This window comes from Microcebus murinus, chromosome 13 (genome assembly GCF_040939455.1).
Source record: "Microcebus murinus isolate Inina chromosome 13, M.murinus_Inina_mat1.0, whole genome shotgun sequence".
NCBI lineage: Eukaryota > Metazoa > Chordata > Mammalia > Primates > Cheirogaleidae > Microcebus > Microcebus murinus.
The window spans coordinates 40,193,733-40,210,342 of record NC_134116.1 but is presented as its reverse complement, the minus strand read 5'-3'; the positions used below and the strand labels follow the sequence as shown (position 1 = coordinate 40,210,342).

Below are 16,610 nucleotides of genomic sequence, written 5' to 3'. Positions count from 1 at the left end.
TTCCTTATGCTTTCTAGCATGGGAAATAATAGCACTCCCATATAGTTGTTCCATGCTCTGCTTCTAAGACATGTTGTTCACATCTCTTTAGTAGCATTTACCATGTTATATAGTACCTTATTTCTATAATTAAATTCCTGCTAGAATAGTAACTTTATGAGTTATTGATCCATTTAATCCAGATTTAGCATGTCCATCAATATCTGATGGGTTTTGAGATGTTAACTAAATTTACCCCCCTTCTCTGAATTTAGAAATATTTAAGAGAGACATTAGTCAAATACATATCTAAATGTTAGCTATAGTTCTGGTAGAGCCAAATTGGAGAATTCCTCTTGGATCTAGAGTTATCTGATAGCTGGTAACAATATTGACAATGGCATGTATCATGATCACGTGTCCCTAACAACTAATAATCCTACCTTTGAAACCTGATCCTGGTTTACTGTGAAAAATAGGGACAAAATTAAAGGAAGACACTTATGAATTTTCTAAAATCTTTACTGCAGAAGGAACAATCACTAAATATGTACATATTATATTGATAGGCATACAAATAGTCAAGCTTCATTTGTGGGTGTATAATATATGGTTTTTTAAAAAAAATCTGAGATAGTCCTCAAAGTAAGTTTCTCTTTTTAACACTAAAATAATGGCTGCTGATAAACAGTATCATAAAAGTTTTTATATGTCATTGACTACTTTGAGCTAGTAAAACTTTAGTTTTTATGGCCTTTGATGAAATATCTTTTAACTCCAGCTTGCAGTAAACTGTCATTACATTTAAACTTTTTATCCATAAAATGTAAACCTATTAGTTAAAATTCTTTTTGGGGAGTGGTGAGATAATAGCTGAATTTAGAAGTATTTAATAAATTATTTTTCTCTGAATTTATATACAATTTAAAAAAATTAAAGCTTTCATTTCATGCTTAGGACTATGCATTTTCTTTACGGAGTAGCCTACGTAACTGCATAATTTTGTTACTGTAAGTTATAATAAAGTTATTTTGATAACATAATCATAATTAAAAATATATATTTCTTTTATCAAGAAGAAAATTAATGAAATTGATATTATCGTTATTTGTCATCTTACATAATATATATTTCATCAAAAAGCCTTCGAGTCCTTGAGAGTAGTACAGTATATGTATTATTGTGCTTTTTAACAGAAAGCTTAGCATGTCATATGATACAGTCCCTTACACCTTTCCAAAATAGATGGAACAAAATCTAAGCAAGGATATACTTTGAGAAATATGCTTCTACCCCCTTAATATTTTAAAATAAAATTAAATTTAAAAAAAAATCAGGAAGGAGGCCCATGGCACATGCTCAGACCAGGAGAGTGTCTTGCTTTCAATGCCTGGGTTAAAAACATTCATACCAGTGTGCTAGGGAGACACTAATGAACACTCTCGATTCATTTAGCTAGTTTAGTGCTACTCACAATACACATAGATGTCATTTAATTGCAGGTGTCCTTCCCTCATTTTTTCAAAAATCTGATGTGTCAAGTTTCCTGTGTGCTAGTGAATAAATAAAAGAGAAGGTGGTAGTTAAAAAAAGAGAGAGAGAGAAAGAAAGAAAGAAAGAAATATGCTTTTACTTACAAATGGGCTGTTTGAGATTACACATTAGCCTTCTTTAATGTTCTTATGCTCCCTAATATATTATTATAACCTCTTATTTTCATTTCTGCTGTGTTTTTTAAGGGAAAAAAATGTTTCACATTATACACTTTAATATTTTCCAGTTGAAAATGAAGATGAGGCTGAAAGGATTCTTTTTTCCTATGGGTATGGTGCTAATGTTCCCACAACAGCCAAAAGACGACTAAAGCAAAGGTAAAATCAATATATATTTAGTTTACTTATCTACTCAAGCTAAATGTAATTACATTATGCTTTTTGATAATGTGCTGAGCTGAATGACAAAGTAAAGTTACTTTATTCTTAGTATGCATAAATATTAAGTTGCTTACAAAATAAAACACTGTAAATAATAATAATATACTTCATGTATATTTAAATGAGTTTAATGGTCATTAGAATAGAAGTGCACATTAAAGTTTTCGTAGAATCAGATTCAGTGATAAGGATGCCATTTTTATTCTGTTTTTGCATTAATTTCAGATAAGTTACAAATGCTTTGTATCAACAGTTTTCAGGCCTGGTGCGGTGGCTCACGCCTGTAATCCTAGCGTTGTGGGAGGCCAAGGAAGGCGGATTGCTGGAGGTCAGGAATTTGAAACCAGCCTGAGCAAGAGCGAGACCCCCTCTCTACTATAAATAGACAGAAATTAATTGGCCAACTAATATATATAGAAAGAATTAGCTGGGCATGGTAGCACATGCCTGTAGTCCCAGCTACTCAGGAGGCTGAGGCAGAAGGATTGCTTGAGCCCAGGAGTTTGAGGTTGCTGTGAGCTAGGCTGACGCCATGGCACTCACTCTAGCCTGAACAACAAAGCGAGACTCTGTCTCAAAAAAAGAAAAAAGTTTTCAGGTTAAAATTAATTATGCTTCCTTTTCTTTCTTTATTTCTTGTTTTTATTCATCTGCCTACATTTTTTGATATACACATTAGAGAGAGTAATATGAAATAGCATATATATTATGATAGAAACTATAAAAGTCTTTATGAAGACCAAGAAAATTTTTGGAAGATCCACTAGATCTTGTAAGATACTGCTTAAGGGTATAGTTGGGCCAGGCTCGGTGGCTCATGCCTGTAATCCTAGCACTTTGGGAGGCCGAGGTGAGAGGATTACTTGAGGTCAGGGGTTCTAGACCAGCCTAAACAATAGAGAGACCCCCGTCACTAAAAATAGAAAAATTAGCCGAGTGTGGTGGTGCACACCTGTAGTACCAGCTACTCAGGAGGCTGAGGCAAGAAGTATCACTTGAGCCCAGGACTTTGAGGTTGCAATAAGCTTTGAGGATGCTACTGCACTATAGCCCAGGCAACAGAGTGAGACCCTATCCCACCCCCTCAAAAAAAGTACAGTCATGCTGAGCGCGGTGGCTCACGCCTGTAATCCTAGCATTCTGGGAGGCCAAGGCGGGCGGATTGCTCGAGGTCAGGAGTTTGAAACTAGCCTGAGCAAGAGTGAGACCCCGTCTCTACTATCAATAGAAAGAAATTAATTGGCCAACTAATATATATAGAAAAAATTAGCCGGGCATGGTGGCACATGCCTGTAGTCCCAGCTACTCAGGAGGCTGAGGCAGAAGGATTGCTTGAGCCCAGGAGTTTGAGGTTGCTGTGAGCTAGGCTGACGCCATGGCACTCACTCTAGCCTGAGCAACAAAGCGAGACTCTGTCTCAAAAAAAGAAAAAATAAGTACAGTCAGACCTCCATATCTCTGGGTTCTGCCTCTATGGATTCAACCAACCACTGAATGAAAATACTAAAAAAAAAAAAGAAGAAGTTGTTAATGGTTACATCTGTCCTGAACATTTATAAACTTTTTTCCTTGTCATTATTCCCTGCAAAATATAGTATAGCAACTATTTATATAGCATTTATATTGTAAGAGGTATCATAAGTAATCTAGAGATGATTTGAAGTATATGAGAGGATATGCATAGATTATATGCAAATACCCCACCAGTTTTATATAAGGTACTTGAGCATTCATGGATTTTGGTATCAGCGCAGGGTGCAGGGCAGGGCAGGGTAGGATTATTCTGGAACCAATCCCCTGTGGATACCAAGTGACAACTGTATGCTAACAGAAAACTGTACCTTACAAACACTCTTAAGTCCTAAAAAAAAAAAAAAAAAAAAGAAAACTGTACCTATATATTAATCAATTTTCTAGTTGACCTGCCTGATTTTTTTTTTTTTCCTAACTCTTCTCTGCCACCCAAATTCATCCTGTTTGTACCTGTTTCCTACTGCACCATTTGCTACCATGTCAAATCTGAATGTTGCTGTCAGACTTCCAGGTCCCTCCATAATGTGGCCTTACCTCTCTCTCCAGTGTTATTTTCCTCTCTCCCCAAAATGAGGGTCAATATATCTCTCTGCCTGTAGACATCTATTTCTCCGTACCACACAGCACAGCATTGCTCTTATCTCATAGCTATCATTTCCTATGTAATTTCCCCAGCTACATGAAATATTCTTCAAGGTCAGCACCTACATCTTATTCTTGTTTATTCTTCACTATCTGTACCAAGCTCAGTGCAAGATACCTAGTAGAATTGTTTTCTCAACTGAGTATTTGAGGATTCAAAGCTCCTTGTTTTTATTTAAATTGATTTAGACATTTAGAGACATTACACACTAAATAAGAAAAGCAATCCATCTTAACTCCAGTACTTTTGTAGTAACTTTGAAGTGATGACTCAGAGAATAAAATGTCTTTATAGCTATCTAAAGTGATGTAAGACATAAACCACTTTTTAGGAAATAAGAAAAAGATGCTTTGAACTTACTTCTCTTACTGGTTAAACTAAATATAAGCCAAATTTAGATCAAGGCTAGATGAATAGAAAATATGAAAATATTTGTGGCTGGACTGGTTAATTTTGTCTGGTGAAAATTCAGCTATTTTAAAATATATATTATTTGAAACAGTTGTAATTCTGCCCCATTCCAAGTCCCTCAAAAAGTCACTATGGGTGACCTAGAATATTTTGTAATTTTCAGCATATCTCTGTTTTTGCATCTGATGTTGCTAGGGAAGAATAGAAACATAATTTCTTGAGTAAGAGACTTCTCTATCAGTGGTAAATGATAGACAAAATACTAAAAATTGAAGTTTAATGGATAAAATCCATTCTTTTCCCTATTTTAGCATCTGAATCCTTGAAAAGAATCTTTGTTACAAGAAAAAAAGAATTTTGTTATTCTAAGCTTGCTTTCTTCAGCCCCCAGTGATTTCAGATTTCTCTGAAATTGAAAGCAATTATTACTAACTATTACACCTTACTATTTTTTAAATAATTTTTAAAAGCAGAGGCTTTAATATTTAAAGTGAAGGTTTAAGGAACTAAACTGATTCATATTCCAAATAATCTTAACTGTCCAAATATTTCTAAAGATTCTATCACTGAGCTATCTGTGTGCCTTGAACAAGTGCCTAATGGGCATGCTATTAATATCCCCTGCCAGCTGGTGCCAGGCATTCTTCTCATGGTGAGCCAGCGGGTTATTTTGAGGAAGTGCTTCTCAGGTCATCTAAACTAAGTGAAGGGAAAGTAAGTCTAGATATTCAAAGAAGACATTTATGCATTCCTTTACTCATTCAGTCAACAACTTTTATTGAGTGCCTACTGTATGTACAAAATTGACTAGTGACACAAGAAAATCCCAGTTTAGGGTCTGACACATTTCTGAAGTTTACAAAGTCCACATTTGATTTCTCAGTGAATATTTGTAAAGAAGGCAATGGCTTTGTGCTCTCTTTATTTAGGAACAAAAGCAACATAGCCTTTGAGAGAATCTATATTAATCCTTTACATTCGAAGTTAAAGCAATGGAGCTGGACAGTAGTATATACCTGTAATCCCATCTATTGGGGAGGCTGAGGCAGGAGGATCACTTGAGCCCAGAAGTTTGAGGCTGAAGCCCACTATGATTATGCCTGTGAATAGCCACTGCAGTCCAACCTGGACAACATAGCAAGACTACATCTCTTAAAAAAAGAAACTAAAGCCTGTAATCCTAGCACTCTGGGAGGCCGAGGCGGGTGGATTGCTCGCGGTCAGGAGTTTGAAACCAGCCTGAGCAAGAGCGAGACCCCGTCTCTACTATAAAAATAGAAAGAAGTCAATTGGCCAACTAATATATATAGAAAAAATTAGCCGGGCATGGTGGCACATGCCTGTAGTCCCAGCTACTCGTAAGGCTGAGGCAGCAGGATTGCTTGAGCCCAGGAGTTTGAGGTTGTTGTGAGCTAGGCTGACGCCATGGCACTCACTCTAGCCTGGGCAACAAAGCAAGACTCTGTCTCAAAAAAAAAAAAGAAAGAAATTAAAGCAATGGAAACTTAAGGTGAATTATAAAGCAACTCAGAACAGTAAATGAAATATTTACAAAATATAGTTTTCATTGTATAGCAGCATATACCAAAATATATTAAAATTTCAAAGGAACTTATTTACCAACTACTATACAATAGATTCCATTCATACTAAATTTGATTTAAAATCACACATATTCAACAGCCAGAATTAGATATTTTAGGGTATCACTTAATTGGAAATAGGTTTCTGATTATAAAAATGTTTATTTTATAACATTAGGAAAATTACTGGTAATCCTATCATCCAAAATAACCAAAATTTAAACAGATATCTATATTTTCTTATTTATTTAGGATATTATTGGGTGCAACTTAGTAGTCTAATTTTTTTCATAGAATTCCATCCTGAACATTTTCTTAGGTTATTGAATATTCTTCAGCTTCAGAAACATCATTTATAATGGTTATCCACAACTTTTAATTTTATAGGATTTCTGCTTTTGAGTCCCATATGTGTGTTAATAAATTGGATAGCCAGTGAAATTTTTCATTAGTTGCCTAATGCTACCCAAGAAATACTATAAAATTAAAATGATAAAATGGATATAAAGTTCACTATACAGTGCCTGACCTGAAGGTGTTCAATAAATGCTAGTTTATTATAGCAATTAATGTGTTCTTAAAGTAAATTGAGTAGTAAATTTTAGAGGAAAAACCAGGGTTTCCAAAACCTTTCACTAGGTGTAATTTGAGTTTTTATTTAAAACAGCTTTGTTTTCAAATTTTAAAGAAGCCTGTTGAAATAATTAGTAGAGACACCTCCTGGACATGAAACTAGTTTTGAGATTCACTTTCTTTGATATCAGTTTCTTAAGACATAATACTATAATACCAATTTCCTATAAAGTAGTAGCATAATTAATTCTTCTGGTTTGACAAATAACTCACAAAAATGTCTCTTAAATACATTATAATTATAAAGTAAAGTTACACTTTGAAGTTTCATAGCAGTATGAACAATAACTAAACATGGTATTATACTCTCTTGGGGATACAATTGTGGAAAGTTAAAAGGGCTTATACAATTAAAGTAGATTAAAATAAAATGGGCTCCTCTTAACTTGATTAAACTTGAAAATATGAAGTAATGTTTTTGTTTCAGTCATGATTGTTTTGAAAATAGCAAACAAGATTTTCTGGTTGCATGTTTTGGTTGTGCTCTTTAACCTGTCACACTACATGGTGACACCCAGGCACTAACATGGTCTTACTGTGTGCCTCTCTGTTCGTTTTGGCTGCTCTGAATGTGGAGACTTTTTGAAAGTTTTTAAACCTTTCAAATGGTAAGATTTACTGCCTACTATAGGTCTTTTGTTTTAGTTTCTATCTAGTTTTATAAAGAGCTTTAAGTTGAAACTTTCAAAGTTTACTGAGCTTCATAATAAAGGAAAACATAAAGCAGAGGAAACTAGCAATATTTTGGCATAATGAAAATTTGATTTCTTCTCTTTTATTCTTATGGATATGAGTTCTCATTTTTGTCCTTAAGAAAGTTATACTTATTTGATTTGGGTTGGTTTTAGGCTGGTCCTTTAAAAAGATATTGCTGTTCCATTCATGATCAGTGTGAAACTTTAAAGCTATACAACAAGAGAAAATCTCTTATAACTACAGATAATCAGCATGAAACCACTATTTAGTCTTCATTTCCAACAGAGCAGGTAGCATAACGACAAACCTGAAGCTTTCTGAAGCTGGTATCCTTCTGGCTCATATACCCTTTACAACCATCGTTTATGCCATGCTAATCTAGAACGAACTCTGATCTGCTTAAATTGAGAAAGATCAAAAAGCCAAATGTTGTTTCAAACAAAGTAACTAATAAGCATGAATCACATGTACTTATTTATTTGAAGCTTTGATAGTACTAAGAGAACCATACTAATATTGAAGAACTCATGGCAAAGCATCAATCCTCCATTGTGCTTTGACATCTCAGATATAAATAGAGCTCTGCCATGTCCACAGTGGTTGAGCTAAAACTATTAGAAAATTGTGTGTGGTAATCAAAACTACTGACCACCATTGACAGTACCAAGACAAATAATCTTTATTGGAGTCAAGAACTCCTGAGAGAGCTAAAAGATAACCCTTAGAGAAATATTAATTTTACCAGATAACAGGTGAAATTTTGGTTTAATATTTAGACATTGTATATTCATTGTGTTTAGAAGACATAAACTCAGCTGTAATTGAGTAGTTCTTCATTTGTCTTGTATCGAATTTTGGTTAAACTAAACACCCCGCCTTCCCGCTTCTAATATTTCAGATTTCTAAAAAGGGTCCACTTATAATACCAAAGCACTCACCAAAGGAATATGCCACATTTAAAGATTTAGGAGGTTAAAATATAAAAAAGGTGAATTGGTATCTGTGCCATTTGCTTTTTTTCACTTACTAACTTTATGTACTTTTTTATTGCTAATGTACTTATTCAGTGCTTAGATGCCGAACATTAGTTATACTTTTAACATTGAGGTGCTGCAACCTTGGAATGTGGTTTCTAGGGCGTATTCATTTGAACAAAATTCACTTATAACCAAATCAAGAAGCATTTAAGTGCCCACTGACAGCTCCACTGTTAGAAACCACAGGGGGTAAGACCTCTGTCACTTTATGAGTTGCATCTGTTAAGGGAGAAAAGTTAACACACATGAAAGAAAATCAAAAAATAGCCCAAAATGTATAATTTAATGCTGTGTTATGTGCTAGACTAAATGAATCAGAGGAATAGAGATCAGTGAAGGTTGGCATGGTCAGAAATGGAGACAGTAGAACTTGAAGGGAAACCTCAAGGAAAAGTTGGGCTCACAAGCATTGTAAAACTATTCTTCAGACTGAAGAACAACAGAGTACAGTAGAAGCAATATATAAAATGTGTGGGCAACATTAAGTAAAGTAGACATTAATGGAAAATAAGGTTGTTGCTGGTAAGATTATAGAAGACCTTGATATTTTAAAATAATTTAGGTGTAGAATTAACCATGTAGGTAAAATTTGAAGTAGGGGGAAAAAGACACAAGGCCAGGCATGGTGGCTCACACCTGTAATCCTAACACTCTGGGGGGCTGAGTCAGGAACATCGCTTGAGCTCAGAAGTTTGATACCAGCCTGAGCAAGAGTGAGACCCTGTCTACGAAAAATAGAAAAGGTAACCAGGTGTGGTGGCACGTGCCTGCACCTATAATCCCAGCTACTTGGGAGATTGAGGCAGGAGAATTGCTTGAGCCCAGGAGGAGTTTGAGGTTGCCGTGAGCGAGGCTGACACCATTACACTCTAGCCCAGGTAACAAAGTGAGACTCTGGCTAAAAAAATACAGAAACGAAAAGGGCACAGATGTCAGTTCATTAAGTAAGAAATACAAATGTCTAATAAACATATGAGAAGATGTTTAACCTTGCAAATAAAGAAATTTAATTTATAACAGGATTCTATTGTTTTTCTGTAAGGTTAGCAAAACTTTTAAAGATTGACAATGCCCAGTGTTGGGTAGGATATGAAGAAACAGGAGGTCTTTTACAAAGTTTATTTATTCAGTAGTCAGTGACTGAACACCTCCTTTGCACCAGGTATTATTCAATGCACTTTAGGGTACCTTAGAGCACAAAATAAATAGAAATTCCTGTCACTGAGAGTTTTCAGGACCTTTTGTTACAACAGAAGGGTCCATTCGCTGTTCTGTGGTGAACATAAAAAAAAAAAAAGAAAGAATTTTCATTGTAGTTCATGAGAAGTTAAATTTGTACAAAAGATGTATGAAAATTTATAATGCATATATGTTTTGACCCAATCATTTCAATACTTGCTAAGGAAATCACAGTTCAAAGAGTACACAGATGTATATACGTATACAATTATATAGAGCTTTCTACAGACATGGCATTGTTGTGAATACTCTTATTGAGTTGTCATTTTATTGTTGAATTGTAAGAGTTTTTAATATATTCTGGACTCAGTTCCCTAATCAGATAGGTGATATGAAATCTTTCCTCTCATTCCCTGGATTGTCTTCTACTTTCTAAATGGTATCTTTTGAAGTATAGAATGTTTTAATTTTGATGTAGTTCAATTTATTTAATTTTTCTATTGTTGCTTTTCTTTTGGTGCCATATCTGAAAATCCTTTGCCAAATCCAAGTTTGTGGAGATTTATTCATGTTTTCTTCTGAGAGTTTATAGTTTTAGCTTTTGCTTAGGTCTTTGATGTATTTGGAATTAAATTTTTTGATATCATGAGGTAAGGGCTTTGTACTATTTCAAATATAGCTACTAGAAAAGTTTAAATTGTACGTGTGGCTCACATTATATTTCTATAGGACAAAGCTGACCTACAGTAATGGTCTCCAAACTTTTTGATATGAATCCCTATTGGGAAAAAACTTGAGCATGCAGAGACCAATATATGTGTTTGTGTTCATATTTATTTATAGATTATATGCATGTACTTTCATATGAATGATTCTGTATGTGCATAACAATATAAAACTTACACAGAAAACAAAAACTTAAAGACATATGGCATTAAAATAAATGAATACAAAAGCTCAACAGATTGTTTTGTGCATGACTACTTTTTTTTTTTTTTTTTTTTTTTTGAGACAGAGTCTCGCTTTCTTGCTAGAGTGAGTGCCGTGGCGTCAGCCTAGCTCACAGCAACCTCAAACTCCTGGGCTCGAGTGATCCTTCTGCCTCAGCCTCCCGGGTAGCTGGGACTACAGGCATGCGCCACCATGCCCGGCTAATTTTTTTTATATATATATCAGTTGGCCAATTAATTTCTTTCTATTTATAGTAGAGACGGGGTCTCGCTCTTGCTCAGGCTGGTTTTGAACTCCTGACCTTGAGCAATCCACCCGCCTCGGCCTCCCAAGAGCTAGGATTACAGGCGTGAGCCACAGCGCCCGGCCGCATGACTACTTTTGAAGACCACTGATCTTGATTGTGATCATCACCTTCTAATTGGCTAAAAGTCTTCTTCCTTCTGAAAACCATCCTCTACAGTGTTAAATAGAGAACTCTTTCTCAAGTGCAGATCTGATCATGTGGTAGCTCACCAACTTCAGAATAAAATCCAAGCTCAGCTTGTCATACAAGGCTTTTCATCACATATGTCTCTCTCTAACTTCAACCCTCACCATGCACCATATGTTTGTCAATCCATACCATACTACTTAGAATTTTCCCCAGCAGATCATCCTTTACCTATGCTTTTTCTTTTACCCAAAATACTATCTCTGGGCTTCTTCAACAGATTAATTCAGTATTAAGTTTTCATTCTGGAGTGTGCCCTTTCTTGGCTTTTAGCACACTGCAATAATTTTTTTCATTTTCCTATCTTCCTCAGTAAACTGTTAGATCCTCCAGGGAGAAATTGAGTATTCCCAGTGTCTATGCAGATTAAAGGTTTTTGATAAATGTTTATTAAAAGAAAGTGTTCATGAATATCTTTTTGAATCAGTTAATGAGTATGTTTCTTCTCATTCAAACTGCTTTTCTATAGTCATTGATATTCATCAAGAAAAAATTGCTAATTTTCTTTTATTTTTGTTTTACAAGTTTTATAATGATGAAAAATGATTATATTTCTTGGTTTTGCTATTCCTTGAGCTTAAATAAATCTTATTTATATTTCTTTTTATTAAATCTTAATATAATATTTTATATCCTTAATTAATCTTAATAAATTCTGGTATCATTTTTTCTTTTTTTAATCCACCCATCTACAAAATGAAAAATCCTAGTATAATCTTTTAATGGAAGCATTCACAATATAATTTTTTTATTATTAATCCTTTTTTGTTTTGTTTTTTCTTTTTTTTTTAAGGCAGAGTTTCACTTTGCTGCCCAGGCTAGAGTGAGTGCCATGGCGTCAGCCTAGCTCACAGCAACCTCAAATTCCTGGGTTCAAGCAGTCCTTCTGCTTCAGCCTCCTGAGTAGCTGGGACTACAGGCATGTGCCACCATGCCCGGCTAATTTTTTCTATATATATATTAGTTGGCCAATTAATTTCTTTCTATTTATAGTAGAGACGGGGTCTCGCTCTTGCTCAGGCTGGTTTCAGACTCCTGACGTCGATTAATCCGACCACCTCGGCCTCCCAGAGTGCTAGGATTACAGGCGTGAGCCACCTCGCCAGGCCTGTTTTTTCTTGGATACTACATTAGTAGATGAAATGGGTCTTTTAGGGCAACCTGGGAACCTTAATGCCCTTTCTTTGATTTCTTTTTTTCCTTTTTTTTTGAAACAGGGTCTCACTCTGTTGCCCAGGCTAGAATGCAGTGGCACTATCACAGTTCACTGCAGTCTCCACCTCCTGGGCTCAAGGATCCTCTTGGCTTAGCCTCTGTAGTAGCTAGGACTACAGACAGGCATGTGCCACCATGCCTGGCTAATTTTTTCTATTTTTTGTGGAGATGGGGTCTCAACTATGTTGCCCAGGCTGGTCTAGCAGTTCTCCCACCTGGGCCTCCCAAAGTACTGGGATTACAGGTGTGAGCTACCACACCCAGCCCCACTTCTGATATATCTATGAGGAATGTGGTTCTACTGTCCTTACAGCTGACTTAGAAGTGAATTTTTAAAACATGTTTCCTTTATATTTGAGACCAATTGTACCACATCATCTTCCATAGTATAACATTACGCATCATAAATGACCTCAGCATTCATAGTAATAGTCACAGTCCTTCCCGTCAGCATCAGTTCCTAGATTCTTTTTCTCAATAAAATTGTACTTTATACAAAAAAATTTCTTGAATCAGTATTTTATGACATATGATATTTTTATTGATAAGTGGTATCACCATATCTGCATAAGAACATTATGCAACTCCTAAACAAAACAAAAAGGACCCAAGCCAAATGAATAATTTAATATTATTAAATTTGATGTCCTCAAGTTATTATCCTCTTCAGAATGTTGGTAATGTATGACTTCTGAATCCCATTATTTTCTTGCATCTCTTTATCTTCCATTCCATACCATCTGTAACTGTATTTCTGTGTATTTGCATTTTATTGTGTTTATTGTCCTATACTGAGTATTACAAAAATAGGATCTACACCCTCAACATACATTTATTGGGAAATTACTATGTTAAAAGACCTAATAGTTCTGTGGGAAAGAAAAGAGGGAAAAACTTACACCTAACATAATATGAAGGGGGAGAAAAACAGGTTTTTAAAATCTAATTTCAGAGCTAATGATATAAAATACTGATGTTTGCAAACATGTACTAGAATCAATAGATTTAAAATGCAAGCATCGTACAAAATTAACATTAAGGTTTATTTTATTTGTAGAGATATCATTATTTTAGGATCATATTAGAAAAACTTGATATAATTACAATGGAAAATGAATAACACTGTGGCCATAAACTTGTAAACACCTTAAACATTTATAAAGAAATAAGTAGATTAGTGGCTCATTAAGGCTGAGTTTGGAGGCATAGGAGAAAGTTGGGAGGTGGGGAGGATGGGGAGTGATGGCTAATGGGCACAAAGTTTCTTTTTAGGGTAATGAAGATATTCTAAAATTAGATTATAGTAATAGTTGTACAACTCTAAATAAATATGCTAAAAAATAAACCATTGAATTATACACTTAGATGGGTGGACTTTATAGAATGTTAAGTTGTATATCAGGAAAATTATTTTAGTAAAGCTGTTTTTGACAAAAAATGGTTTTCTAAAAATAGAGACTGTGGGTCTTTTCCATCTCTAACAGCTGATTATTAAAGCAAAATCTTATGCCAGTTGAAAGGAGAGAATCTTATATCTAATCAAGCCACTCAATTCACTCTGTAAATTTTTACCAGAACTCATCTTTTTCGTATGGAATAATAAGTTCTTAGAAATAGATGTGTAGGATGTTATTTAATATCATTTTCAGAGTTTTGTCTGCATTCTTTTATCTGATGTTAGGAAATAATAAAATACAATAGAATTGTTTCTGTCCTACAATTTTATTTAGAGCAAAGATATCTTATTACTTGTTATTTGTAAAACATCCTGTCTTCTTACATTCCATGGATTCCACAATTCATAGATTAAATTAATACTCTAACTAATATAGAACATGAAAATGTGGTAAGTACAAAAATTTTAATTTACTAGAAATACAGAAAGGGTCTTTGGAGTAACAAATCTTCTCAACATTATTACCATTTCTTCAAAAAATTATGGTACTTTTTCCCTTAATAGTTAGAAGGAATGATTTTACAGTTGAAGCATTTTTCTTAAAATTACTTTTTAACAGTAGAATTGGTCTGGGAGGCCAAGGCAGAAGGATCGCTTGAGCTCAGGAGTTCAAGACCAGCCTGAGCAAGAGTGAGACCCCGTCCCTACTAAAAATAGAAAAAATTAGCCGGGTGTGGTGGTGAATACCTGTAGTCTCAGCTACTCCAGAGGCTGAGGCAGGAGGATCGTTTGAGCCCAGGAGTTTGAGGTTGCTGTGAGCTAGACTGACACCATGACACTATAACCCAGGCAACAGAGTAAGACTCTGTCTCCAAAGAAAATAAAATAAAAAATAGAATTGGGACATTTTACATTTAATGTGATTTTAAATATTAAAGTTCTGTGCAGTAAGTTGTATTGATGCAGATCATCAGAGAGTAATTTCTTTTAGTACAGAATCTTTGCCTTTACTGGAGGCATTCTCCAAGTTTTATATATCTTTGCTATCTCCAGTTAGGCTCCAGAGAGCCTATTCAGTTTCATTTTATATTATAAAATTCATTATGTTGTTTGACGTAAACTCTGATGCTTCTCAAAGTGCACACTTACTATAGTTCATAGTATTTCAACTAATTTCCTGATTTGTTTATAATTGGGAAATTTTTATAAAAGTAATGACAAGCTATAAATTACTATCTTGTGGTCTTTTCAAACAAGTATCATAATGTAACTCTCCCCTTTTATAGAAAGGGCTAAAAACCTTTACTGCAGTAATCAATATATCACAGTTATGTTATGGAGATTTTAATGTAGTTACTTTCAAAATTCTGAGTTGTTGGGTATTGGTCTTCCATTGTTGGTACCTGAAAAATATTATTTGACTCCATATTTTTTCTGTTAATCTTTAAGTATTATTAAGAAATGGTAATTTAATTTTCAAGCACACAAACACATTTTGAATATTTTAGATAGCATTTCACTTTTTTAAGCATTAATTTTCTCATTTCATTCTCCCAGTGTTCACTTGGCAAGAAGAGTTCTTCAGTTAGAAAAACAAAACTCGATGATTTTAAAAGACCTGGAACATCAAAAGGACCAAGTAACACAGCTTTCCCAAGAGGTAAATAACTTAAACAAAAGAAACATGTATAAAGAATCACAATGTTCATTCCAATTCTTTGTAACTCCTGTGTTTATTTTCTGAGCAGTTTTAAAATAAGCTGTTTGCTAGTACAAAATGATTTCACAATTTATAAAACTAACTGAATGTTAAAGTCTTATAAAACAAGTTACATCCTAATTCCTCAGCATCTAAAAAAAAAAAAAAAAAAAAAAAATAAAACAAGTTACAGTATATGGCAAAACTAAGAACAAAAGGGAGATTAAATGCTCAGACTAAGTATAAATGCAGACTAGACAGTCAAAGCTTTGATTTCTGAGAATATCAACTGGCAAAACAAGTTTGGCAAATTTTGGTGACATTTTAAGTTTTTCACTAATGTATCATTTTTAAAATAGATTTGATTTTACATCTATGTTTGATGAAAAACCTCTTATCTACTAAACACACTTAACTTGATATACACTTAGAAATCTGGTTCAGGGTAGGTGGCTCATGCCTGAATCTCAGTACTTTGGGAGGCCAGGGGTAGAGGATTGCTTCAGTCCAGGAGTTCAAAGTTAAGGTAAGCTATGATCACGCCATTGCACTCCAGCCTAGGCAACAGTGACCCTGTCTCTAGGAAGAAAAAGAAAATCAAGTTCATATTTCTTATTTTCCTTAGCCTTGTATTATGTCATTTAAAGATTATGTAAACATATAACATAGGATTTTTAATTTTAGATCAACATCTAATTACATTTTCCTGTGTTTTTGAAATTCAGGTCATCAAACAATTAAAACCAAAGGTACCACCTCACTAGCATTCCTTTTATTTCTTGAGTTTCATCATAACACATTTTTCTGTTAATGTTTTAAAACTTTTCAAAAGCTATTTATCTTATAATAAAAAGAGTTTTAAAGATATTTATTAAATATTGCTAATATATACCATATATTCTGTGTTTGTTTTTTTAAGGACCTGCTCATATTTATCTTTCTCTCGTTTTTGAGACAATGTGTCACTCTGTTGCCCAGGTTGGAGTGCAGTGACATGATCATAACTCACTGAATCCTCCAACTCCAGGTCTCAAATGTTCCTTCCACCTTAGCCTCCCTAGTCCCACCTTGCATCTATAGCTGGGACTACAGATGCAAGCCACCACGCCCAGCTAATTTTTTTTTTAATAAAAAAAAAAAGGATCCTGCTGTGTTGCCCAGGCTGGTCTTGAACTCCTAGCATCAAGCCATCCTCCCACCTCAGCCTCCCCAAGTGCTGAGATTACAT

The 16,610-nt window shown here is 34.5% G+C and overlaps 1 protein-coding gene across 3 annotated transcripts in view; it reads left to right on the top strand.

Annotated features, from left to right (window-relative positions):
• PIBF1 (progesterone immunomodulatory binding factor 1) overlaps window positions 1-16,610 on the top strand; it is a 207,071-nt gene that overhangs the window by 112,889 nt on the left and 77,572 nt on the right. For all 3 annotated transcript variants that reach the window (XM_076009380.1, XM_020290316.2, XM_012774113.3), the window contains 2 exons: window positions 1,760-1,850; window positions 15,241-15,343. In XM_076009380.1, coding sequence (XP_075865495.1) covers window positions 1,760-1,850; window positions 15,241-15,343 — 194 coding nt within the window. The remainder of the gene's footprint in view (window positions 1-1,759; window positions 1,851-15,240; window positions 15,344-16,610) is intronic.